General features: G+C 41.4%; 1 protein-coding gene and 1 long non-coding RNA gene across 6 annotated transcripts in view; one reads left to right on the forward strand and one right to left on the reverse strand.

Moving 5' to 3' along the window:
• The window catches only part of LOC135206088 (uncharacterized), a 26,200-nt gene extending 2,267 nt beyond the window's left edge, over positions 1-23,933 (reverse strand). Inside the window, exons 1-20 of one of the 5 annotated variants that reach the window (XM_064237310.1) lie at positions 23,679-23,933; positions 13,240-13,459; positions 11,210-11,929; positions 9,836-9,905; positions 9,190-9,295; positions 8,974-9,018; positions 8,477-8,581; positions 7,085-8,156; positions 6,514-6,798; positions 5,726-5,938; positions 5,405-5,535; positions 4,896-5,021; positions 4,553-4,732; positions 3,742-3,921; positions 3,233-3,443; positions 2,625-2,792; positions 2,066-2,272; positions 1,485-1,673; positions 739-868; positions 455-591 (exon numbers count right to left, since the gene is read on the reverse strand). In XM_064237310.1, coding sequence (XP_064093380.1) covers positions 455-591; positions 739-868; positions 1,485-1,673; positions 2,066-2,272; positions 2,625-2,792; positions 3,233-3,443; positions 3,742-3,921; positions 4,553-4,732; positions 4,896-5,021; positions 5,405-5,535; positions 5,726-5,938; positions 6,514-6,798; positions 7,085-8,156; positions 8,477-8,581; positions 8,974-9,018; positions 9,190-9,295; positions 9,836-9,905; positions 11,210-11,929; positions 13,240-13,260 — 4,296 coding nt within the window. In that variant the 5' untranslated portion in view covers positions 13,261-13,459; positions 23,679-23,933. Of the gene's footprint in view, positions 1-454; positions 592-738; positions 869-1,484; positions 1,674-2,065; positions 2,273-2,624; positions 2,793-3,232; positions 3,444-3,741; positions 3,922-4,552; positions 4,733-4,895; positions 5,022-5,404; positions 5,536-5,725; positions 5,939-6,513; positions 6,799-7,084; positions 8,157-8,476; positions 8,582-8,973; positions 9,019-9,189; positions 9,296-9,835; positions 9,906-11,209; positions 11,930-12,616; positions 12,754-13,239; positions 13,460-14,259; positions 14,307-22,219; positions 22,273-23,678 lie in introns of those variants that run through there. The other 4 variants (XM_064237308.1, XM_064237306.1, XM_064237307.1 and 1 more) reach the window with 4 other exon arrangements.
• Positions 1-25,456, forward strand: part of LOC135206100 (uncharacterized) — a 120,408-nt gene that overhangs the window by 11,321 nt on the left and 83,631 nt on the right. The window lies entirely within an intron of this gene.

The raw sequence follows: 25,456 nt of genomic DNA on the forward strand, positions 1-25,456 counted from the left end.
AAATCTGAATTGAATGGTTACATAGTCTTGATCAATTTGGTGTACATGTAACTTAGTTGCCTTAGCAGGGTTGTAATAGTCATTGTCTCTCTTGCAAATGATTGACTCCCACACCTAGGTAATGCAACATGAAAAGGTGGACATTATGGAATATTGTTTAAAGGTACCCAGCCTGGAGAAGGGTAATTGGAAGTTTAAGGATTGGCTAATGATTTCTAAGAATGTTGAAAAATACAATTTAAAGCTACTTCAAGCTATGAAAAGCCGAAGTTTCTGAGAACAACTGGAAGTTTAATTACTGAAGACCAAAACATGAAGAAACTGAAAGCTCAAGGACAGAAGAATGTTACATTATGATATAAAGTTTTCAAGAAAGCCACTGAAATGCTCAGTTCAAGACTGGAGAGGGCTAGGGTCATTTTGAAGAAAAAATAGATAACGTCGAGTAACTCACATTAGTGATGATAACGTTGGTGGTTTTGGCATCCACTTCCTTGCACTGCTCAAAATACCGCTCATTGTAGTACATGGCTACTAATGCCGGAGACGATGCGCCAGACATTTTAAGGTGGTCAATAAGCTTCTCATATTCTGCAACATTAGGATCCTTTAATGAATAGTGCTGGCTTAATGTTCTCTTAAGTCATTAATATCAAGTGCATGACACTGGCTTAATGTTTCGTTAGCTAATTCCAGTCTTTTGCATTCTTGAACCTTTTATAAATTTTTTCTTATTACCTTGCACAGCCTCATCGGGTAACTGGAATCCCACTTTCTCTGTGTCAGTAAGGAAGCTGTAGATGGTACTGAGGGACTTCTCGAGTCTTCTTAGATCGCTTCTCCACTGACCCTGAAGAGGAAAGGTGTTCTGTAGAAAAAAGAATGTTCAAAGGAGAACTTACATTGTTTATATTCATAAATATATGGAATCCAAATAGACCCTTGACTCTGCTGCCCTTCTTGGTACAGTACAGTGAGGTAAAGGGCAATGAAGACTCAAAATAGCGCAATAAAAGAGTTCTCAGAAGTTGCTGCCATGATGCATTGAGGCTTACTACTTGGTGTCTATCCTCTGTTTCTTTATGAATCATTTTATGCACCATTCTTCCTGCCATCTTTCTTTGCATAGCCTCCTAAAAACCTCTCTCTGGCACTTAGGTAATCTTGGAGAATAGTTAGGCAAACACCTTGCTGTTATTCATGGCTTCACATTCACAGGTTCAGGAGGAGCAAAACCCCCTGGCCAGGTCAGGGCATGTCACCCCAGGGTAGATTAGGTTAGGTAATTTAAGGGAAAGTTAGGTTAGGGTGTGTCTTTGTTGAAATAAGTTTCTGATCTGCTTTTAAGCTGGCTGTGACATGGGGTTTTCTGATCTGCTTTTAAGCTGGCTGTGACATGGGGTAGTAATGTACACAACTTTCTTTCAGAACTATACCCATTAAAGGGTGACATCCACAGTATAACATGTCATGGAACTTCTCACCTGTTGCAGTCTCAGCATGAAGTTCTCAGCTTCCTTGAATATTCGGTTCCACAACTCGAACAGGAGTGATTCCGCAAAATATAGCCGGTCTTCGATGGGTTGCAATATGGATACCATAGTCTCTATGACATAATCCGGTTTATTAGCACTCACACCCTGTTTCAGGATCACTTCTAGGTCTGGTAGGCACTGGAAATAAAGGAAATTGGAGGATTGGACAGTATTAGGAAGGTATTAGCCAAAGGTTTTGAGTAATTAATCTGTATTCATGATAGTGGGTAATTTATTTTAGTAACTTAAAATATTGAAAGGTTTAATCATTTTGAATTCTAAATGGAAATGACAGACCATTGTACAGAAGTTAAGAACTTGACATTAGAGAACTTAATTTGCACAGACTCGATTTCTTCTTAGTCAGTTGATAGTTCCTGTGTTTAAGAGTACAATAAGTAAATTTAATTATCTGAGGTCTGATGGTTTGCAGATTTTCAGAACATTATTAATCCTCAAAATACTTCATGAGAATAAATGTCTGCTTAAACAGCAGAAGACACTTATGGGAAAAACGGAACTAGATTTACCTTCTGCAGTATCCTCTGTGCTGCAGAATCAATCTGCTCTTGAAGCTTTTGATTTCGACCTTCGAGTTGGAGCTCCAACCCTTCAGCCTCTTCGTCAGGAGGAAGTTCCTCCTGTACCTGCATTTCTTCTGCCCAGGAGGCCAGAGTAGTCAGGTGTTGCCTGGCCTCGTCGCAGACGTGCTCCACGTTCCGGACAACTACGCATGCCTTGTTAGTAAATGTGGTACATTGAATATGTAGTTTCTTTGGTAGGGAAAAGTAAGAAATCGGGTGGAAATCATAAGTGTTTTGTATTGTGCGAGAACTGTCACCTTGCATTGATAAACACATTTCATTACTAGGTTGGAACACTTACTCAATCACGAATTGGTCCTGCAGTGGTGATTTATTTTCAGGGAATGATGGTATGTAGTTATAATTTTGATATGGTATTGCCTTTACATCGGGTAATGTGATACACAAGGCTCTAATGAAAGTGAATAAAGGCAGCTTGTAATAAGTAATGACACTGTCATCCAATTATACCGATCCACTCATACCAAATTTCAAAACTACTTACTTCTGTAGGAATCCTTCCAGTGTTACAATCTCTTGTGGTGTAAGTCGACGTAATCTTGTCTGTATAAAATTTTACAAGCATTACTATTTGCTTTGCTATTCTTGTCAGTGTGTTGACTCCGGGTCTTATGCCCCCAGGCCAGCTGAGTCCTTGCAGACGAGACATGATCTGTCAGAAAGAAATAAGGGGTGCCCTAGTAAATAAGGTGGCAAGATTAGATTTATTTGCTGTTTTAGAGTATAGTGTATGTATGTATACCTTTACTTGTAAAAACTTGACATATGTACATTAATTTGTTACGTGTTAATACTAGAAAAGAAAAGGGATTTGGAGTTGACAACCTTATTTTAAGGATGTTAAGAACAGGCTGTACCCCCCTCTGGCACCACTCCTATTAAATGGTTAAAAGGCACAACATAAATTTTGTGACCAGCGAGAAATGCCAGATGCAGTTGGCCCAGTAGCCTGTTGAGTGCACTGAGGTTGAAGAAAGAGTTACAGAACTCACACCAACTCCTTCTAACTTAGAACCAGAAAGACAACAGTTTTAGGAGCCATCCAGTCTTCAAGAAAAAAATTGCCTGTATGTATAGATTCACTGCACTTACAGCTTTTAGTATATCCACCATACTGACAGCGGAGTGGCTGTAGCCCTTGACGGGGTCGATGGCGACGAACTCCTCCTGTTGGAAGTCATTCTCCATCTCCTGCAGTGACAGCATGACGCTGAGGGTCAGCCACTGGAGGACTGTGTTGGAGTAGGCCGTCCGGAAGTCTTGTTCAATCAGGTGGATGGGGAGTTTGCTCTCTATGCTGATTCTGTTGTGGTGACAAAGTGGAGTTGTTTGCTGTCGAGTCCACTGAAAGTACTGTATTCTCTATCTCTCTCAGCAAGCACATACATGTTATATATATTGTGAATAAGTATGTTATGTGAATTATATTACGTGAAGGGGTCAATAAACCTGTAAATTTTATTAATTTTATACAATTCTCCCGTGCCAGTTTGAAGGCAGGTCTTTTTGCGTCCAGTAATTCCATTCGACTGCCATCTCACTTAAATTGTAAGTTAAGATCTATTCACTCCTCAGAGCCCCTCTGTACTAGTCTTACTTACTTATTGATTCCACTGATGTTGCTGCAAATCTTCCAGGCTGCCTGGGCGGCTAATGGAATGTAGCCCTTAGGCATACTCCTAATTTTGCTGACTGGAAAGTTGTGCGTCTTCATGATGAGGTGCAGTGAGGCTGTTAGGAATTTTGGCAGGACCCAGTATAGGTAGTCGACGGACATTTCCCTGCAGAAAGGATTGTAAGAAATTTATTTGCTAGTTCTTTATACAAGTAAAAATGCCATCAGCAGGTTTTGTAAATCATAGAGTCAAAGAGTTGAAGTGTAAGAATATTTGTTCTCATAACTGGATGTTTTCCTTTTTTCTCACTATTTTGAGAGGTTTAAATTTGTTAGGCCTTCCTGAAGTCTGTTGCACTGATTCTGTCATGAGAATCATGCTCAATGAAGTTAAAGAATTAATCGTGATTATTATCCCTTGATTGTGTTTCATCTTTGTAGCATAACATTTAGAGTCTCACACTAAATGAGCCTTTCAGTGTATGGAAAGTAAAACTTTAGAATCGACACAACTGAGTAGGGAATAAATTGTACGTGGTTTGGTTGACTGGGAAAAACGAAGCAAATCTTTGGCACTGTGAAAACCTCCAGGATAGCAAAGTAATAACAAGCTAGCCATATCCAGATTCACTTCCTGACTTGGTTAAATGATGGTGAAGGGGCCAGTATTCAGAAGTTATTTTGTAAGTTGTATTAAATCTTTTAACTACGTGATCCACAGACTAATTTAGGGTTATTAGTCAAGAATTGTGTTATCTACGATAGAATGTCCAAAGTTTGGGTCTCCAGTTGCTTACGTCATAAATATAGGCTGATAGGTGTAGACGCAGATGACCAAGAAATCATCTATGGGCTTCGACAGGTGTGCAGCCCTCCGGAGGTCATCGTACCACTTGGCATCGTCGGCAGTTGTCCCGACGCCCTCGAGATTAACATTTGACTCCTGGTTGAGCGGTTCCTTATTCAGCGCTTCAATCCTTGTAATGAAAGTTTTTGTAAATGAAGGTAATGTTTACAATATGTGGATTGTCCATGAACGTGCTACAGAAAATACCAATATATTGGGATTAAAAGATCTATCTAGTGAGAAAAATTGTAACAATTAGGGATGTTTCGGAGAGGGTACACATGAGAACTTACCATATTTCAGCGTGTCTCATCAACGCTCCTTTAAGTTGTTCTGTGAGTGAGGGCAGATTGATCAGGTTCATTTCCCTCTCGAAAAGGATCTTGAGATCGGTGTCTTCTTCTATGGTGTTGAAACATCTGTGGAAAATATTGATAACGTCACTGACTTTTGTTGAAGATGGTGCAAGACTACTTTGGTAAATTGTATGGGGCTGCTTTCGTGGAAGACAATTTGGAATATTGCCACGGACAATACTGGATGACTCGTCATTGACCATATGGTATAAATTTCGTCAGTGGTAATTGGTGGCTTTCATTTTAGACAGTGTGGGATATCTCGTATAAAACAATGCAGGATAACTGACGAAAGATAATAAAGAAGACTGTACTACAGAAAACGGTTTCTCAAGCCTTTTGATTATTCATTGTTCCCAAGACATTATACAAACCAGTTTGTGAAGTAGTAATAGTGGCAGTAGCTGTGGTTTAGCGTGTAGCAATTTTCCAGACGAATGTCTTACCTTAGGAAATGCTCAAGCCTTGGCAGGTGTAGAAGATGTGAATTGCAAGGAAAGGATGAATGCAACGTTTCGAACTCGTTAGGCATTATGTACCTCACCCACTTCGACAGAGATTCTCCCATCTTGAGCTTCTGCAAGTGTTAAGAAGCATGTGTTTGAGTCATTGCAACGTTGGGTCAGAATACAAATTTTCATTGCACATTTCTGTAAAGAATTCATGAAAACCCAGAGCTTAAAGGAAATACTGGTACCAGTTAAGTTTATCAACAAGTCAGTAGACAGTCACAAAGCAAAGAAAACTTGAATGAGCTTGAAAAATACCTGCGCAGTGACATATTGACCTTCTTGAAGGCCGTTTTTAATCGCTAAGAGGAATGGAAGAAGAAGAGTTGGATCTGAAGGCTTCTTGTCTGCCAACACCAACCAAGAGACCAGTTCCTGGTGCCAAACACTGACGCGCGAGAAGAAGATTAGTTGGTCCAGGAGGATGTCCCCAACCACACCAACATCTCCTTTGTAGTCTGTCAAGTCATCCTGTAGGTAACAAGTGAGGTATTAGGGTTTCTTACTTGCTTTTATGGCTTGTAGCCTGTACAGTTTGTATTACTGTTGGTGTTTTCCGTCAGAATTCTTGTTTCTTAGATTGTCGGAAAGGAATCTTCAGGTTCTGGGTGTAATGCAGGTGTGAAATAAGCAACCCCATTAGGCTCTGTCTGTCTCAGTGAAGCTATCCACATTGTAAAAATGACCTTTTTAAATAATATATATTGTGCTTATGTATATATATAATATATATATATATATTCCACCATGTGCCCTTTTCCCTTTTAGAAAGGGAGAGGACCATAAGGTTGAAGCCTTCCAGTTCTTAGGAAGTCTTTTTAAGAATGAGGTTGTGACCCCCTTGGCCCTTTGTCTTGACCCTAGCTGTCCCTGGTACCCACTCACAGCTGGCTTGACTGGTTCATGGTAGGCTTGGATTGAACCACAGCGCTTGTGAACGTGTCTGTTGCCCATTCAGTGAGCAACACACACAGACATACATATAATTATACATGTATGTGTTACCTTTAGTAATTACATATACCTCGATCATGAATGATTCTTACCATAGTTCGAACTTTGAGGTTGACCAGTTTAGTGTAGGTGGAGTTGTAACTCTCGAAAGCTGAAGAGTTGAGTTCTGACTCCATTGGCACTGGGAGGGCCAGTTTGACGTGCATCTTGCACAAAACCTTAGCTTCTTTTTCACTCTTTGCTGTAGCATCAGTCTCATCTGTTGTCTGTTTCTTTGTCTTCTTCTTCTTGCCTGTTTCTGTTGTTAACCCAGTAACATTTGGCAGAACTATGGTCATGGGAATCCAACCTTCTTTAACCCAGTTTCTTACAGTACCCTGTTGAAAAAAAAGTTATTTTTCCAGTACAGTAACTGTTAATCAAGTTCATTTCTATCATCTCAACATTTTCAGTTGTGGTATCTCATCTTAATTATATTCTAAAGTCAGTAGTGGCATAGATTTAGCATTTCCCCATTGAATTGTATATGCCATGATGTGAATATGTTATTGAAAATTATTTACATAGAAGATCATTTATAAATGTGTAATAACACTCACAAGTAATATACCTTAATTCATTTTTGTGCAGTGAAATAGTGTAATGACAATACAGCAAAAATACCTTTAGAGGAACGTTCGCATATGCTATGCGTTCTGCTTGCAAATGATCCTTCCCAATGCGTGTAAGGTACTGTTGAATTTCCTCTGGGTTGTTTGGCATCTTGACCCTGGCCTTCTTTTCTGTAGGGGATTTTTTTGTGGGACTTACTGGGACTAACTCGCTTTTCGTGTCGTTGTTGATATTCAAAGCTTTAAGGTTCCTGAAGGGTCTCATAGGCCGGGGAGTGAGCAGCCCCTTTGATATTGGCTTGGGACTCATCGTTTCTGAGTTTACTACATGATTTTGAGATAGGTTAGATTGTTCCACAGGCTGGGAAGTCACGCCATCTGTTTGTTCAGGACTCTCATTTTGTAGCTGATGACGGTGTTGGTTAGGCGTGTTGGGCTCACTGACATATGGGACAGCTCCATCAGGGGCGTCCTTCTTTCTGGCACGGACTGACGCGAACCTCTTCATTTGGCCTGATGCTTTCTTGCTAGATAATCTCATACTGAAAGTTCTCTTCGTAAGCGAAGATATGCTGAGTGAACTTTTTGAGTGCTCGCGGTCTAATTTACTCTCTTGATAAGACACTTCATTGCACTCTGACTGCATGGAATGTGCATCTGAGGGCTTCCTTGAGAGATCAGGCGATGCAGAGTCGGTAGTGTTAAGGCTCTGATTACTCTTCCTCAGGTTTGAATGACTCGACCGAAGGAAGTGGCCTGCTTTCTTTCTGAAACTACTCCTGAAGCCCTTCTTTGGAGAGCTGTCTCCTAGGTTTGTGGCTTCCAAGTGTTGAAGGCTGGAAGACCTACCCCGTGGGGTACTTGTCTTAATAGGATCGTTGGACATCTCTGATGAGACTGAAATCGAATCTGAGTTGTCAAGAGACTGGCTGTGTGGACTTTCGTGGTCGACTGCGTCTCCGTTTTGTAATTCAGAAGTAACACCGATGATTTTATCGGTGGGATCCTCCTGCGAAGGTTTTGGACTTGGTGTTTGACGGGGGGTGTCAGGCGAGATCTCTCGTTCTGTGTCGGGCTGATGCTCTTCAATGTTGGGTTTCGCATTCTTCATCATCTTGGCAGACCTGAGGAAATGAAATTCTTATTAGCAATTCATACCACTGCCAGTTTTTATGATAAAGTTGTTATCCCTATGTACACGTCATTGTTTTTTTGTTGAAAATGCAAACAGTTATGCAATATGTCTTATTACAGACAATAAAATACTGCCTACTGGTGTGTATAGGCTTGCAAGTTTCTATTTGTCAGTGTTGACCAGTGGATAAAGGGGTGTTTGGTTCTTAAAGCAAAATTTTCAGGCCAAATATCCTTTTACTTAATCTGTGAGCAAATGCAATTTAATACTGACTGGAAATGGGCCATTGTTTCTTCTCACCATTCTTACCTGGAATCTTCTCTCTTCCGTCTCATGCTGCCTGTCATAATTCTTCCCAGGAGGTCTAATTTGGGAGGCGTCTGGGGGTCTTCTAAGGGCAGGACGTTGGCACTCCTGAAGAAAAATAGATTAAATGACATTTTTTTATTTAGATAGTAAGGCATGAACTTTAAATTAATCAGAAATTTATATGGTTATTTCACTCTTTATGAATCACAGTTCTCAAACGTAGAAATCTGAATATTTTTTTTATATAACTAACCTCGAGTGAAGGCAATTTCCTGATAACTTATCAGTTGACTGTTATGAGATTACGTATCAAGTATTTCTGCTAAGATATCATAACCTGTATTGTATATAGGAGCTTAATCAGGTTCAGAGAGTATTTACTAGTGTCAAAATGAATTTTGTACGACAACCTGGTCGTTATTAGTTTAAGATTTTATGACGAAAATAGGATTAGACTGATTGGACTAGACGTGAAGACTTGGTCTTTCATAACTTACCATACTTCCATTGTCAGAACGTCGTTGTACATATTCTGAATAGTCCTGACAAGAAAAAAAAAAAAGTGAAATGGGGTTAGTTCCGAATCCTGGAAAAAAATTAATAATTCAGAGCAAACCGCCACTAAGCTGTGCGGTGATTGCAGTACATTATCCATTGAATGAATCTGGCAAGAGATGTCTCGACAGGTGTAACGATGCTGCTAGTAAACTTACAGCGTGAGGGATTGTTCGATAGTGTTCGTCGCAGACGTGCTGCTGAAGTTCGTAAACTTCTCCTCCTGGCCCACCCTAGCTCTCAGGAATAGGATTGGGTAGGTCTCTGCAACAGAATGGCCACTTAAAGATGGAGTCTTAGATAGGCAGGATAGGTTTGGGGAACCCATCATTTTAGGGGGTTGGGGGGCCTGGGGGTTTGAGGACTATTGGTTAGAAAGTGAAGATCAGTTAATGTCTATATATCTTCGTTAGGGGGATTGGTTAAAAAGGCGTTATTCGTTGCAGGGTAGGTTGGAGAGGCTTTGTTCACAGGGAGGATTGGCTAAAGAGGCGTTTTCATAGGGAGGATTGGTTAGAAAGGCTATCTTGCATAGGAAAAATAGCTAAGAGAGGCAATCTTCATAGGGACGGTTGATTAGAGAGGCTTTCTTCATAGGTAGGATTGGTTAGAAAGGTTTTCATCTTTTAGAAGGATTAGTTAAGAGAGACTTTTTATTATAGGGGAGGATTGGGTAGAGAAGATATTTTCATGGGGATTGAAGTAGTGAAGGAAAGCTCGTCATCATATAACTATTCATTATAGCCATTGTCATTATTATAATCATTATTATCAGAGAGTTTGATTCGTTCTATTAGCACCTACCTGACGGGGGTGAGACGGGGAGGCCCTCTGTTCGAATCTCCTCAAGGAGTAACTCGGCTGTTGGGGAAACCTGATGAAGCAAAGATAGAATGCAGTTATCTCTTGATTGCATTAGGAAAAGATATTGCAGCATTGAACGTCCAACCTAATTGTGTTGGAAGGGAAGGAGAGAAATAGTGGTTCATTGCTAGTGTTACATTGTTACATTTTTATTTATTAATTTGTTAATTAATCTCTTTCTAACAAGTGATCTCCTCTTTCTATGTTTCCCATCTGTACCTTCTGCTACTTCTTTCGAATAATAATATTCTTTGGAAGCTGGAATTTCGAGTCAATGTCTAGTGGTGGGCTTGTTCCATATAAGTAGGCTTCACCCTCAGAATGATAATAGCGGAGTTCTCTGTTTGACCTTATATGGGCAGCAAGATGCCCTAGATTTCTGGGTGTTGGTTCTTGCTGAAGGAAGAAACTGCAAGCGTTTGATTATTGCATTGCAACTTGAGGACAAACTTCGTCATTTGGGTAGGTCAGTGATTTATGTATATGTCTGCATAATATTGTGTTTTAGGTGATACGTGCTGTCATATTGTACACTTATATAAAACGACTCCTACGTAAATATTGTTATTAAATGTGTACGTCTCGTGGCAAAAAAGTGGCAACCTTTATGATCGTCTGTTGTTTCATAACAGGAAACGCGTCTTTGGAAAAGAAATAGATACGTTATTTGACAAGAAACAGTAACGGAAGTGCTCTTGAAAACATGCTTATCTCCAACATGTTTATGGGACTTTATTGTGGTTGTATCGTCGTATCTATTAGGGTTATTTTTTCATTTTTTTTTTATATCTTTAAAGTGTTTTGGTATACGGTGTCCTTGTTCTCTCTATTGCATGTACATGAATCAGTGGGCCCACCAACTGTGACCAAGATTGTGCCCTTATGTTGCAATGCAAGAATCAAACGCCTGCAGTTTCTTCTTTCAGAGGGAACCAGTACACCAAAATGTAGGGCATTTTTGCTGCCCATATAAGATCAAGCAGGTGACCCCACTAATTGCAATACACTATTCGAACTCTCATGGGTTATTTCAACGCGAACCAGTACCCCAGAATTTAGGGCATTTTGCTGCCCAGATAAGGTCAAACAGGTGACCCCACTAATTGCAGTACACTATTCGAACTCTCATGGGTTATTTCAACACGAACCAATACCCCAAAATTTAGGGCGTTTTGCTGCCCTAATTATGTCAAGCAGAGAACTCCACCATTATTATTATTATTATTATTATTATTATTATTATTATTATTATTATTATTATTATTATTATTATTATTTTCTCAGACCAGACAGCTACAAAATACAACGCCTTACCTTCGTGTTCCTCGTATCTTCCACAAGCCTGTTGAGGTCCAACTTCGTCACGTTGAAAGCTTCGGCGATGATCTCTTTGGCGTGAGAGGGACTCACCCTCTTCTTGTCGCTGAGCTTCATGGCCGTCGCCAGGGGCGAGTTCGGGTCCGCCAGAGGATTCGGCAGGTCCTGGGGGGTTGCACTTGGCGTCGAGGGCGCAGAATCAGTTTGGTCGGGTGGGGCGTCAGGTATCGAGGTCTCGGTCGTTGGCGACGCCGTTGGCGACGAGGCGTCGCCCGTAATTGTTGTTGCGTCGTTTTGCTTCGAATCTCCGTCTTCCGGAGGGGGGCGTTCGTCTCCTCCTCCGTAGGGATCGTCTTCCCCGAACGGGTTCGTATCCTCTGCGAAGGGGTTGGTCTCTTCTTCATCTCTGCCCTTGTCTTCGTCGTCAAAGGGATTAGTATTCCCTTCGTCCGAAAACGGGTTATCCTCATCCTCGGCGAAGGGGTTCGCTTCGTCAGGAGGGGCGTGCCCTTCGTCGAAGGTCGAATCAGGAGAGGAACTTGGAGACTCGGGCGAAGCCTTAGCAGGGGGACCAACAGACTCCGCAGCTCCTCCAGTTGATGATGCCTGTATGTCTTTGGTCGGTCTGGAAGTTGGGTTGCTTAGTCCTCTGGTTCCAGACTCTGGGAAGTGGCCGTAGCAGACGACGTAAGCCACGTCCTGCAGAGTCGTCATCTCCTGGAAGATCAAATGTTAATTTATCTGTAGGTCTAATGTATTTTAGCAGTTCTTGCGCAGTTGGTTAAGCTGGTTCGAAACAATAACGGAATTGTTAACATCAGATAAAATAAATGATTGGAAACGGGAAACGTTGACAAAACTGGGAGAGTCAATTAAGGGCCATTAATTTCGCTGTATGGTAAAAAGTGTATATATATATATATATATATATATATATAATATGTATATATATATATATAATATATATATATAATATATATATTATTGCGCACATTAAATATTTACTTGCATTGCTTATAAACGAACATTTAAGTTTGTATGTATGTGCGTATGTTAAATGTTAGCATTACACGCACACACATATAGTATACATATGTATGTATGTGTATACATTCATATACAAATACATATGCATGTACATACATACATACATGCTTACACATACATATATACATGTATGTGTAAGCATGTGTAAGCAAAGTTAATTGCTGCCAACATATTTTAACTACTAAATCGAGGATGTTTACCTTGTGCTGAAATTACTTTATATATATATATATATATATATATATATATATATATATATATTTATTTACATACATATACACAACGCCTCTTTTTCGATATAGTAACAAATACTCCATCTCTAAAGAACTTGAAATAAGGAGGAAAGGGTCTACCTACCTTAGCAGGAGGAATGAGAGAGCTGAGCAGTTTCGGGCATATAGAGGGAGTGACCCTGATGATGCCCGCTCTAGTAATCATACTGACTGACTGATAAGCTTAAGCAACAATAAAACATTTCATTTATGACACACTTTGATTCTCTCTCTCTCTCTCTCTCTCTCTCTCTCTCTCTCTCTCTCTCTCTCTCTCTCAGTATATTCTGAAGCTGTATAGAAACTGAAGAATTTTTTGCTTGCGAAATTATCTCTCTCTCTCTCTCTCTCTCTCTCTCTCTCTCTCTCTCTCTCTCTCTCTCTCTCTAGGTTGGGGTTCTAGAAGAATGCGTTACTCCTATCTCTTTTGAATGAGGTTGCAAACCCAATAATGCCTATCTCAGTCGGGGTTAACAACCTCATATCATAAGGGGAAAATAATGTTATGGAATATGTACGTACATAGATAGATAGATATACAGGGTGTCGATAAGGTCCCAGTACCATTACAAGTATTTATTGCTCGGAACGGTACTACTGGGACTTTATGGACACCCTGTATATAATAAATATAATTACATGTGAGTGTGCACTCGCGTCCACTGACACAACAAACTGTTAAATGTTAAAAACGTCTCTTCTTCCTACCTGTGCACTTCTCTGCTCCATGGGAATGGGGGGGGGGGGAGGATCTCTTGTGCTTGCGACTTGGGTATGGTGAACTCTGCTGAATTCAAGCGATATTTTGCTTGTGACAGGAACCGTCAAACATGCTGACTTATTTCTGCTGGGCGAGCGATAGATCTCACTCTTCTTCTTCTTCTTCTGTGCTTGCCAGGCGGGAAGTCGTGTGGATGATGTCAAAGCCCTGTAGAAATATGCAGGGAAATGTAGTTAATTATTATTATTATTTTACTACTCTGGAATTGCTTGCTAGCTTTATCCACTGGACAAACTTCCTTAGTACTAGCTCCAGGTTAAGTAACTCAGCTGGGCAACAAGGCTATTTATTTCATCCAACCGAGCTATGACGCAATAATTTTTAAGGTTGTGACAGTGATTTCTTGTGGTTTTTCATTTATGCCTACCCCTCCTCCTCCCTCCTCCTCCTCCTCCTCCTCCTCCTCCTCCTCCTCCTCCTCCTGGGTCCACCAAGGTAACAAGACTTGTCAGCGAAAATTTTAAGAGATATTACAGAAAAAAAACAGCCAAATTGACGGATTGATGGGCCGGGGCACCGGCTGTCACTTCTGAAGCCCCAGGGGTCATGCCCTTCGACCCCTGGGCTGACCTGTTGTCGATTTGGCGTTAAACCTTCGGGAGGGAACGAGTGATTAGTGGGCACAGCTGTCCATGGCACTGAACATACATAGAAATGTGTTTATATGCGTATTGTTCGGTTGGGCTATTGTATTCATACAAGTACACAGAATGAACAGGGGAATAGTGCCGCCAGTGCATCTCACGCGGTGCACTGCAGGCATTACTGTAGGTTGTTTCTCGCAGCGTCCATTTGGCACCTAGCTGCAGCCCCTTTCATTCCTTTTACTGGACCTCCGTTCATATTCACATTCTTCCAGCTTGCTTTTTCTACCCACTCCTGGCAGTTGTTTCGTAGCGCAACTGCTTTGAGCTTTTCCTCCTGTTACACCTTTCAAACCTTCTTACCGTATGTCCGTTTGAGCGCTGATTGACCTCATAGGTCCAAGCGCATGGCCTCTGGCCTAAGTTCTGTATTCCAGTTCCAGCTCAGGAGGAAATTATAATGACAAACTAAGGATGACGTTATAATGACAAACTAAGGATGACGTTATAATGACAAACTAAAGATGACGTTATAATGACAAACTAAGGATGACGTTATAATGACAAACTAAAGATGACGTTATAATGACAAACTAAGGATGACGTTAAAATGACGACTTCATCATATGAGAATTAGCTTCCCATTGTATATTGAGGCTCTGTTCGGGTCGTCATTGTTAAAGCGATGCAGAGCTTTCTAATTTTAGTAAACTTCCAGTTGTTAATTAACTCTGGTGGACAACATCCCACTCGACGGTAATCTGATACCTGTTATCGTGTTTTATCTGTGGAAATCTTGATACAATCGCACTGGATTTTTGACATTGCCCTTTTGTCAAAGGGCAATTGATTTCCTTACATTCATTCAGTCGTATTGAAATGTTCAGATTTGACGTCCGCGAATTGATTGATTGGCGTGAACTGTTTATATTATTATTATTATTTTATTTTTGTTCATGAAACTTTACCTGTAAGATAGATATTATAGCTGTTAATTTCTCCGACGACTTCCGACAGAATTTCAAGAAAAACTCCCGGACACACGCAGTGGGCGGCCAGGTGGGGTTAGTACCCATTCCCGCCGCTGGGAGGCGGATTAGGATATCAGTGGAAATCATTCCCAATGTTTCTATTCAGATTTTTCTCTGTCGCGGTAGTGAAAAACAAACCCTTTTCTTTCCACTACCTCCGCCTAGGATTTTGAAAACTTCATTAGCCGCCTTAAGTCATACCGACTTATTTTTTTTTGAATGATTGACTTGGATTTGGGCTAGGAATACGGCTATCCCTATAATTAATTAAAATTTTAAACATTGACATATGATCTCTGAATATAGTTAGCCTAGTTTCAGACTTTGTTGTCCTGCAACGGGTAAGGGGAGGCTACCGGGGGGGGGGCAAACCTTCGGTAGACACTCGGCTTGAGTTATACATGACGTTTACATGTTTTTTCTTTGTTGAAAGAGCAATGTAATTAGTGGTAATGTTTGACTGAATTCCGAAAGAGACGTATGATTTCGTATGTAACGCAAATTAGAGGCGTGATAGAATCAGGAGGTTCTTCCTCCACAGTTAACAGAAGTTAGGATGAATGAACCATACTAAACCTCCAGTAGACTTTATTTTGCCTAACCCCCCCCCCTGGGGTTTTTTTTGGTTTTAATTGGGACCCCCCCCCCCCCCCCCCCCCCCCCTTACGGAGGGCCTAGAGGAAGGAAGTTCTGTGAGGGAAGTAATGGCCCCTTTCCATATTATTGTGCGGATTACATCAAGTAAGCTTGAAAAAGTGCTTCGATCTACCAATCAGTGTTGTGAGTGTTGGTTAGTGATGTTTGATTTTGGCCCCATAGGTGTTGGGGAGGGGGGTTCGTCAGAATCGGTCCTATAACGCCTCTACGGTCTCAAACCTCAGTCCAGGACTCCCAGGACCAGGGGAGGGGCGGGCAAGTTGAAAACCGAAGGAGGGTTACGGGAACCCCCCACCGATCTTGGCGTCCCTTTCGAGGCAGGATAAGGCTGGCCCAAAGATCGTGCACGTGCAACGAATCATGAAAGATGCTTCTCGTCCTCCGAGGCCGTCCCTCCCCAGCAAGGTTGGAGCTATCGGAAGGACTCCGCGCCCCTCTAAGAAGCTTTAGAGAAGAAAAGGACGTGCTTCACGTCCTCTCTCTCGTCATGGATGGGAACGTCCAGATCACCGACCCCATAACGCCCTTCTAGGCCTGGACCTCTTGTCTGGACTCCCATGGACTAGGTGGGAGGAGGGCAGTGTCGAAAGCCGAAGGAGGGGTTACGAGGAACCCACATCGATCTGGCGTCCCTTCGGCTTGACTTAATGACGATAAGCGATGACAAAGGACGCAAAATGTCGCACAGGCCGGCATGTCGTCTTGGTCAAGGAGATTAAAAATGTCCTTAAGGCAGGACCACCCTCACAAGGACGCCTTTCGAGACAAATTCAACGCTCTATCGAGAGGAAAGGCAACGTACTTTACATCTTGTTTAGCAAGGATTGTTTTCTTGCCTTTCCAAGAACGCGCCACCATTTCCGACAATTTGCCTCATCGAAGGGCCAGGAAGGCCCCATGGCCTTCGTTAAGATGGCCACTTCACTCTCTTGCGAAGACGAGCGTTTTAAGAGAGTCCAGGATTCGGATGGATTCAAGGAAAGGTTAAATGGGAAGACTTCGTTTGCACTATTCCTGCCATCTAGGACTGAAAGGGAGGAGACTGGGATATGGTACGAAACAAAAAGGAGAATGAAGCAGGATTGTAAAGCACCGTCCTATCTTCTCTAAGGAGATTTCGCCAATTTGGTGGACGCGCCAATGGTATTATTTGTCCATCGGCTAAGGTTTTTCCTTCCTCCCCTTCCCATGGGCGCTAATGTATACGGGTTAGGTGACGTTTCGCTTTACTACGAAACGGATTATTGGTATTCAAGCATCATAACGATTGAACTGTCCCGGCAAGCTGATTTGCATAGTCAAACAGCTCGCCAAGACGCATCTTACTCGTCCCTAAGGGACGCTCTGTCAGCGGACAGAGATGACACTGGACAGACTATCCTAGTTTTCGACAGGAGAAGGGCAAAGAATTCCTCATACCCAAGAACACACAGGCGTCCTTTTAAATGCCCTTCTGCAGTGTCGATGAGCGTGACAAAGACGCAAGATGTCGCACAGCCGGCCGTCGTTTTTGTCAAGAGTGGCGAACGTCCTTAAGACTCGTCCTGATGACGATCACGTACCTATGCTTAGGACGCTCGCGTTTCATGAGCGGCTCTCCCCTCGCCAGGAAGCCTCTCAAGTTAACTCGTGTTGACGCACGTCATTCACTATGACGCTTCCCTTGATGTTCGTCGCTCTTCTATTCCGGACGCTCTTCAAGACGCTCAAAGAAATGCAATCAGGACGTTCGGCAAGCACCTCGCGACCGATGCCTTTTCGGAACGCTCGGCGTTCCTTTTTTGAGCGCGTGTCTGGATATTTTCACTTGCATTAACTAAGACGCAAAAGGTTGCACAGGCGGCCACCGTCTTTTGTTAGAAGGTAACGAAAGTCTTTAAGGCCGTCTTGGAGACGATAGCCTTACGTTCTTCCTATAGTGCTCTCACACTTCAGGAGCAGTGTGCGGCTCTCCAGGAACGCTTTTTTTCGGGTGGCCTTTCAGAAGACGCTCGACGTCATAAACATTGATAAGCTTTTTGGAAGACGCTCGATGTCTTACACATCTGGACGCTCGCCAGGACGCTAGCGAGGACGCTTTTGAAGACGCTCGGCATCCTACACGTCATGACGCTTGGTAGAGCACTTGCCAGGACGTTCTTCAGAACGATAGGCGTCCTACGCATCAAGACGTTCGGCAGGATTCTGCAAGAACGCTCTTCAAGAGAGCGTCGTCGAAGTAGAGGAAGGAGTTTGGTCTCGTCAAGATGTATACTTCTCTTTCTACGAAGGGAGCGTTCAAGAGAATCCATCACTTGATGAATTCCAGGAAAACTGTAAGCAGATTTTCGGTGTCTAAAACGCCTCGTCTGCTTTCGGGATTGCGCTGCCGAAGGGGAACATTAAGGGTCATTCCTGTCGTAAGCCCAGTCTCTAATCAGGAATCCTGCCCCTTCCTCGATTTCTGCGGGAATCGGGAAGGCTATATGCTCGAATTCCTGGATTACTTTCCGTCATGCAATTGGGTTAGTTCTCATGACAAAGTTCTTAATAACATTTTATCGCATAAGCGATAAGTAACAAAATTTCGAAAGAGCTCTCATTCATTAGTCAGAGGCTCATCAGAAAAGACTTATAGACTACGTCCATGAAGTCTTCTGTCAAATATCATAAGAAGCTTGAACTTTCCTTTTCGATCTTCGGTTCTCACTTGAGGATTTCCATTGGAATAATATTATTCCTTTTTTTTCTTGGCAAAGAGAATGAAGACAGTCGATTTTCATTCTCTCTCTCTTCCTCGTCGAGGAAAGAATGTAGTAGAGAATTAGATGTTCAAGTGACTGCAATACTTAGGTATTTTATCTTCGCGTCATATTACTAATGTAAAGTTCAAGTCATATACGCATATCGTGGTTACCTCTACAGATGGCAACGCCACGAAAAGGACTGTTATTTTAAGTGTATTTTATCGGTCCTTCCTGCAAACTTCCAGGAGTTTCCGGTGTAAGGACAATGCTTGAAGGTATTGTTACAACAACACCAACTCAGCTTCTGCATGTAGCGAATTATGTTTCGCTTGAATATGCCTGCTTGAGAATGTCTTATGATCGATAATAGTAACGAACCTATTCCTTCGTAGAAGAGAGTAGCTGGCAGAATAGTGCGAAACGAGAGGTTGCTGTCATTGTGGTGACGCAGTATATTTAATCGGTACTCCGGCAACTTTCCAGGAGTTTCCGATTTAACATTTGGTTAATTAAGCGTAATGTTACGACAACACAAAATCAGCTTCTGTATTAGCGAAATTCTGTTTCGCCTTAGATATGCCAACTTGAGAGTTTCTGTTCAAATAATGGAAAAATCTATTCCTTAGATGAATAGAATAAGCTGGCAACTCGGCATAAGACTGCGAGAAGGTGAACATAAGCTGCTGCCTGTAACTGTCACAGTGTCTCACACTGTCACCAACTCAGTGTTAGGTAGCTCGTTGTACTGCTCAGTCGGTTACGTCTCTCTCTCCCGCGGGATTGATTTACGAACCGTATCTCTGCCCTACAATCATGACTTTCGCCTCGGGTGATGGGGATTTCTGGTAATCATGAATAAACGACTTCATTTTGCTAAGAAATTTTCAACAGAGATATCTCTTAGACATGTTCGGGCGCTGCTTTACCGCACTGGTAACAGAATTCTGTACGAGTCTACCGCAGCATAGCACTATAATAATGCTCTCCTGCTTATGCAAAGCGCAGCCTTATTAGGGAAGGAAGCATGCTTAGTGAGGGAATGGATGAGTCTGCTGGGGACCATTTCCTCGCTGGAGAAGCTTGTTTCCCTGAATAGACTGCAATTCAGACCTCTACAGTTTTTCCTACAGGAGAACTGAAATAACATCAAAGATCTAGAGATAATTCTAAACGTCTCTCAATGGGTTAAGGATCACCTCAGGTGATAATGAGAGGGAGCCAGGCATCCGGACAGAGGTTCCTGGCACATAATCTAAAAGAATTGGAAGCAATTTGGTTGGCTCTCCAGTTCCTCGAAGAGTGAGGTTTGGTCGAGTGGTCCAAATCATCTCAGATAATTCCGCAGCTCTCTCATATCCCAAGAAAAGAGAGATGGTATCGGCATAGGCACGGAAACGTAAACGATCCTTAAGAGGTTCGTTACACGATTGCACGTCCGTGCGGATCTTCTCGATCGACGGCAGCAACTACTGACGTTTGACTTTTGAGTAATCCTCGCTTAGAAGTATGTCGAGAGTGTGGAGACTTTGGGGACGTCCTTTCGTAGATTTTGCAATATTGAAGACGAAGAAGCTTCCTCTACGTTGCGCCCTTATTCTCGATCGAGAGCGGTAGCAATAGACGCCATCCTATAGTATGGAATGGGGATAGTTGGTTAGCCCTTTTCCCCTATTCAAAAGCTTAGGCAAATGTAATAAGATAATCGCTGGCGTCAGAGGGAAGTGAGAAAGACGCTGATCGCCCCATGTTGGCCTTCGAGAGGCTGGATTCACAGAGGTCACGTCCTTCAGAGAGCACTTTCCAAGGACCCTTCCGAGAGAATCGGTCTACTCTAACAGCCTCACTTCGAGAGGTACCTAAAATCTCTCCGCTCTGAGTCTGAATGCGTTCAGACTGTCAAGAAGCGAGAGGATCTTCAAGATTAATTGCAAGTCTCATTGCCAAAGCAAAGCAGTGCTGCATATTTTGCAGTGTACCAATCGGAGTGGGCCGTTTCTGGACATAGGGCAGGAAGAATGACTGTTCCTCTACCTCTGACCTCGTGAATGACTTTACCGCCTTCCCATTCCGTCTGAAAGTATGGGATAAGCTAACAGTCCAACGATTGTAGAATACGGAAAATATGTTGTTGACGGCCTCTAGGCTCAGAGATTCGGATCTGTCAAACAACAAAGCCCTTCACGATCTTTGATGGTCTGCGGAAATCTTGATGGAACTTAGACGTAGTCTGAAGTTCTTGATGTCAAAGCATTTCGAACCTCTCCTTTCTGTAAACTTATACACGTGACCAGAAAGGCTAATTTTCTAACCACTCTAGCTACGGCAATGAGGGTTAGTGAGGTTTTAGCCATCATCAGAGGTTTTGGCTTTAGAGGACATAATTCGGTGTCCCTCTAAGCCTTCCGTTCTTGCTAAGAACGAAAACCCGTCTAACCCTTGGCCCAGAGCCTGGAGATCAATGGGGATGGCACAAATTATTGGGGCAAGAGCCACAGAGAGTCCTGTGCCCTGTCGGGGCTCTCAAGTTTTATCTTGATAAAACTAAAGAAAGTCAAGGTCATTCGGACAATCTGCGGTGTTCCGTAAAAAGACCAGACTTGCCCATGTCGAAGAACGCCCTGGCGTTATTTTTAAGGAGTCTTTCTAAGAGGCTCATTCGTCATGTTTGAACAAAGATTTGAACCTTTTAAAAGTAAGTGCTCACGAGGTGAGGGCGCGGCCTCGGAAGCATTTCAACAGAGCATGACACTCAGTAATATCCTGAGTGCCACGTTTGAGCGAAGCAACTCTGTGTTCGCTTCACACTCCCGACGGGATGTGAAGACGACTATGAGATCTGCGAGTCGCTAGGACCATACATATCCGTAGAAATATTATTGGAGGCAGGAAGCAGCACGAATCCTATCCTATAGAAAAAGGATGATGGTGTGCTTTTAACTTTGAAGGGTTGGTCGCTTGAGGCGCTTTCCCTTTCGTTAGCCTAGAAGTTATGGGACTAACTTCGATAGGTTAGGTCAGGTGGTGGTTTTAGCTTCGTTGCCCTCACAGTATGGTCAATATGGTCTAGTCACATTGTGGTCACGCCCCCGTTGACAGATCATCTAGAGCGCACCAAACTACACAGGTCACTACCTTGTTGGCAACTCTAGTAAGCAAAAGCAGACTTCGGTGACAGTAATCAAGAAGTCAGCTATGCTAACAGGTAAGGAATCAAGATGTCAATCATCTGCACTTGAGGTGTTTCCTAAATCCTTCTATTCTGTCCCTTCCCACCTCCAATGGTGGGATTCAGCTATATATATATCTGACAGGTAAGTTTCATGAACAAAAATGTTATTGTTATGATACAATAAAGTTTGTTCATACTTACCTGGCAGATATATATAAGTAGTACCCACCCACCTCCCCTCAGGGGACCAGTGGTATGAAAAATCTGAATAGAAATGGGAATGATTCCTGATATCCGCCTCCCAGCGGCGGGAATGGGTACTACCACCTGGCCGCCCACTGCGTGTGCCGGAGTTTTTGAAATTCTGTCGGACGTCGGAGGAATACAGCAATATATATATCTGCCAGGTAAGTATGAACAAACTTTTATTGTATCATAACAATAACTATATTATTATTATATTATTATTATTATTATTATTCAGAAGACACCCTGTTCATGTGGAACAAGCCCACCAAAGGGGCTATTGACATGAAATTCAAGCTTCCAAAGAATATTATGGTAATTCGTTAGAAGAAAACAGATGAATATAGGAAATACAGAAAGGAGACATCAGCTATTAGACATGGAAAAAATAGATCTAAAAAAAAAATTAATAAGTAGATAGATAAACGTATAATTAATGATGAAATATAAAAAAAACGAAAATCGAGCTTTCTGTTCAAATGCAACCTCCGGACCTGACACAGCCAACTATAGTAGATTCACCATCAGCCATGCATCTGATGTCTAGGCCAGTCCCTTATGACGCTCCTGATTGGCCGTTGATAAACCAATCACAGGGCTGGAAACTCTCAGTCTCTCTCGAGAGCTCACATAGGCAGGATGTACTATGTTCTACCTCTCCTGAGGGATACTTTTGAAAGATGTCTCCTTCAGGAGAGGTGGAATATAGATCCTACCCATGTGAACTCTCGAGAGAGACTAAGAGTTTCCAGCCCTGTGATTGGTTCACTTAGGTAGGATGTATGTTCCATCTCTCCTGAGGGATAAGTCTTTCAAAAGTATCTCTCAGGATAGGTGGAACATACACCCTGCCTATGTGAACTCTCGATAGAGACTGAGAGAGTTTCCAGCCCTGTGATTGGCTTATCAACGGCCAATCTGGAGCGTCATAAGGGACTGGCTTAGACATCAGATGCACGGGTGATGTGAATCTACTATAGTGCATCTTATTACGCTCGTTGTATCCAACATTTCAATGTTCTATTGAGTGCATTCGGGTCGTGCTGATATGCATATATTAAGTAACGAAGAGATTATAGCTAGCAGCTGTCGGCACACGGGTTTCCAAGGGGCTTTGTGAATGATAAGCGATAACAATTGTCGATAAAGAAACTTATGTTTTATTACGTAGGATACGATTAGATAAAAGATTTATATCCAGACCGAAGTCATCGCCGATTCGTCTGTTAAAGCCTTGCCGGCAAGTGAGTTTTTTTTTATAATTACTTGAAGGCTGGAGATATGAATCAGTATATGTATGTGTATATATATATATATTATATATATATATATATATATATATATATATATATATATATATATATTATACATTCGTATATTATATATGATTGTGTATACTATGTATATATATTCATATATATGATACATAAAGAATAAAATATATATATATTAATATATGTATATTATATATATATATATATATATATATATTATATATATATATATATATATATATATATATATATATATATATCACGTTTCTCATATGCATTACTTGATCACTCCAAGACGACTGTGGACCACTTCGAGCTTTTTAAAATAAAAGATGAAATAATTGGGATTTTATTGAGTTTACAGAAACTGAAAGGGAGAGTAATATATATATATATATATATATATATATATATATATATATAGATATATATATATATATATAACACAGAAATAAGCAGAAATTATGCATAGAGGGGGCGAAAAGCTTAAATTTTAACATTCTGTTCCAGAGGTCCTTTTTAATTTCTCCGGTTCGTCGCTGAATGACCTTAGGCCAAAATCCCGTATTCAATTCAGTTCTTGAGTTCTTACTAAACGTGTTAAAAACGATATATTTACACACAATTTAATCCAGACCGATAACCGAAAAAATAAAAACAAAGTCTCCCAAATCCTTACCTTCACACTGCACCCAGAAGTCGATTAGATAAAAACTCATATATCGGACTCCACTTGAGCCCGGAGAGAATGTCTCGACTTAACGTTATACCTCTCTCGGGAAGATGCCGTAGTGGATTCCAGATCAAGGTGAGGGAGGAGGTGGAGGAGGGAACCTTGAGTTCGAATTTGAACAAGAGTTTTTCCAGCAACATCAAAACCCTCGTCAGGAGAAAGAGGAGGAGGAGGGGAAGGAGGTGACCTAACTCACGTCAGATAGTGACTGGCGCCTCCTAGTTCGTCTTTTACTTATAATCAGTCTCCTTTCTCCTCCTCCTACTCTCCCTCTCTCCGTTTCTCCCTCCTTCCCACCCCCTCTCCCTTCACTCTTTCCCTCCCCCTCTCCTCCCTATCCCCCCGTCCGTCCCCTCCTCCTCTCCCACCCCTTCCCATCAGGAATTCCCCCCCCCCCCCTCCCCCCCCCCCCCCCCCCCCCTCATTCCGTAATCTTATCTATTCGTCTTATCAAATCATGTTCTCTCGCCCGACATCGTTCGTAAACAACTGAATTTTAAGATTTTTGCTTCCAGTGGTATGTGTCGATTTGCGATTTTTGTTTTTTTTTTTATCAGGCCATATTTGAAAGAGAAGACAAGACAGAAATTGTAGTTTTTAGTTTTTCAAAGAAGGGTTCTCTTCTTCTTTTATTTCCTGCAATTTTTTTTAAATTTTGCATTTCTGTTTTAGTATCACTATTATTATTATTATTATTATATTATTATTATTATTATTATTATTATTATTATTATTATTATTGTGAAAAACTAAATATCAAACTAAACGACAATATGAGGCAAAAAACTGACGAAGAGGCAAGCAGAAGTGTCTACGACAATGTTTCACCATAATAATAATAATAATAATAATAATAATAATAATAATAATAATAATAATAATAATGATGATACTAATAATAATAATAATAATAATATATTTATTTATATATTTTGTTATATTATTATTATTATTATTATTATTATTATTATTATTATTATCATTATTATTATTATATTATTTATTATTATTATTATTATTATTTCGGAAGGAGACCCTCTCGTGGACAGGTTTTGTTAAAAATGATTGCTACATCAGCACTATTAATCTTGTAGAGAGTCTTCTCTATTTTAACGAGAAAGCCGTCATCAGAAAAATAGAGAAGACTCTCTACAAGATTAATAGTGCTGAAGCAGCAATCATTTCTAACAAAACCTATTATTAATTAGTATTAGATTATTGAGCATTGTCGTTAACACTTTTGCTCGCCATTTCGTAAGTTTTTCCCTCGTCTGTCATTGTAGTTTCATATATATATTTTCATATATTTTCGTTCTCAAGTCTCCCGTGAGTTAGTAAGAATGAGTCGCGACTTTCAATCTTGAACGAAAATTTAAGTATATCTTAGTTTAACCAGACCACTGACCTGACCAACAGCTCTCCTAGGGCTGGCCCCAAGGATGAGACATTTCTACGTGGCTAGGAACCAATTGGTTACCTAGCAACGGGACCTGCAGCTTATTGTGGGATCCGAACCTCATTATATCGAGAAATGAATTTCTAATCACCAGAAATAAATTCGTCTGATTCCACGTTGGCAGAGAGGGGGACCTTGAACGGAAAGAACTATCCCCTAAAGTCATTGTTGCCTGTCATTCAAATGCCAGGGGTAGTGCCGTCAGTCTGTGGGCATTCTTTTTACTGTATCTCCGCTCTTATTCCTTTTCTTCCATCTTGCTTTCCAA

The sequence above is a fragment of the Macrobrachium nipponense genome, chromosome 29 (assembly GCF_015104395.2).
Source record: "Macrobrachium nipponense isolate FS-2020 chromosome 29, ASM1510439v2, whole genome shotgun sequence".
NCBI lineage: Eukaryota > Metazoa > Arthropoda > Malacostraca > Decapoda > Palaemonidae > Macrobrachium > Macrobrachium nipponense.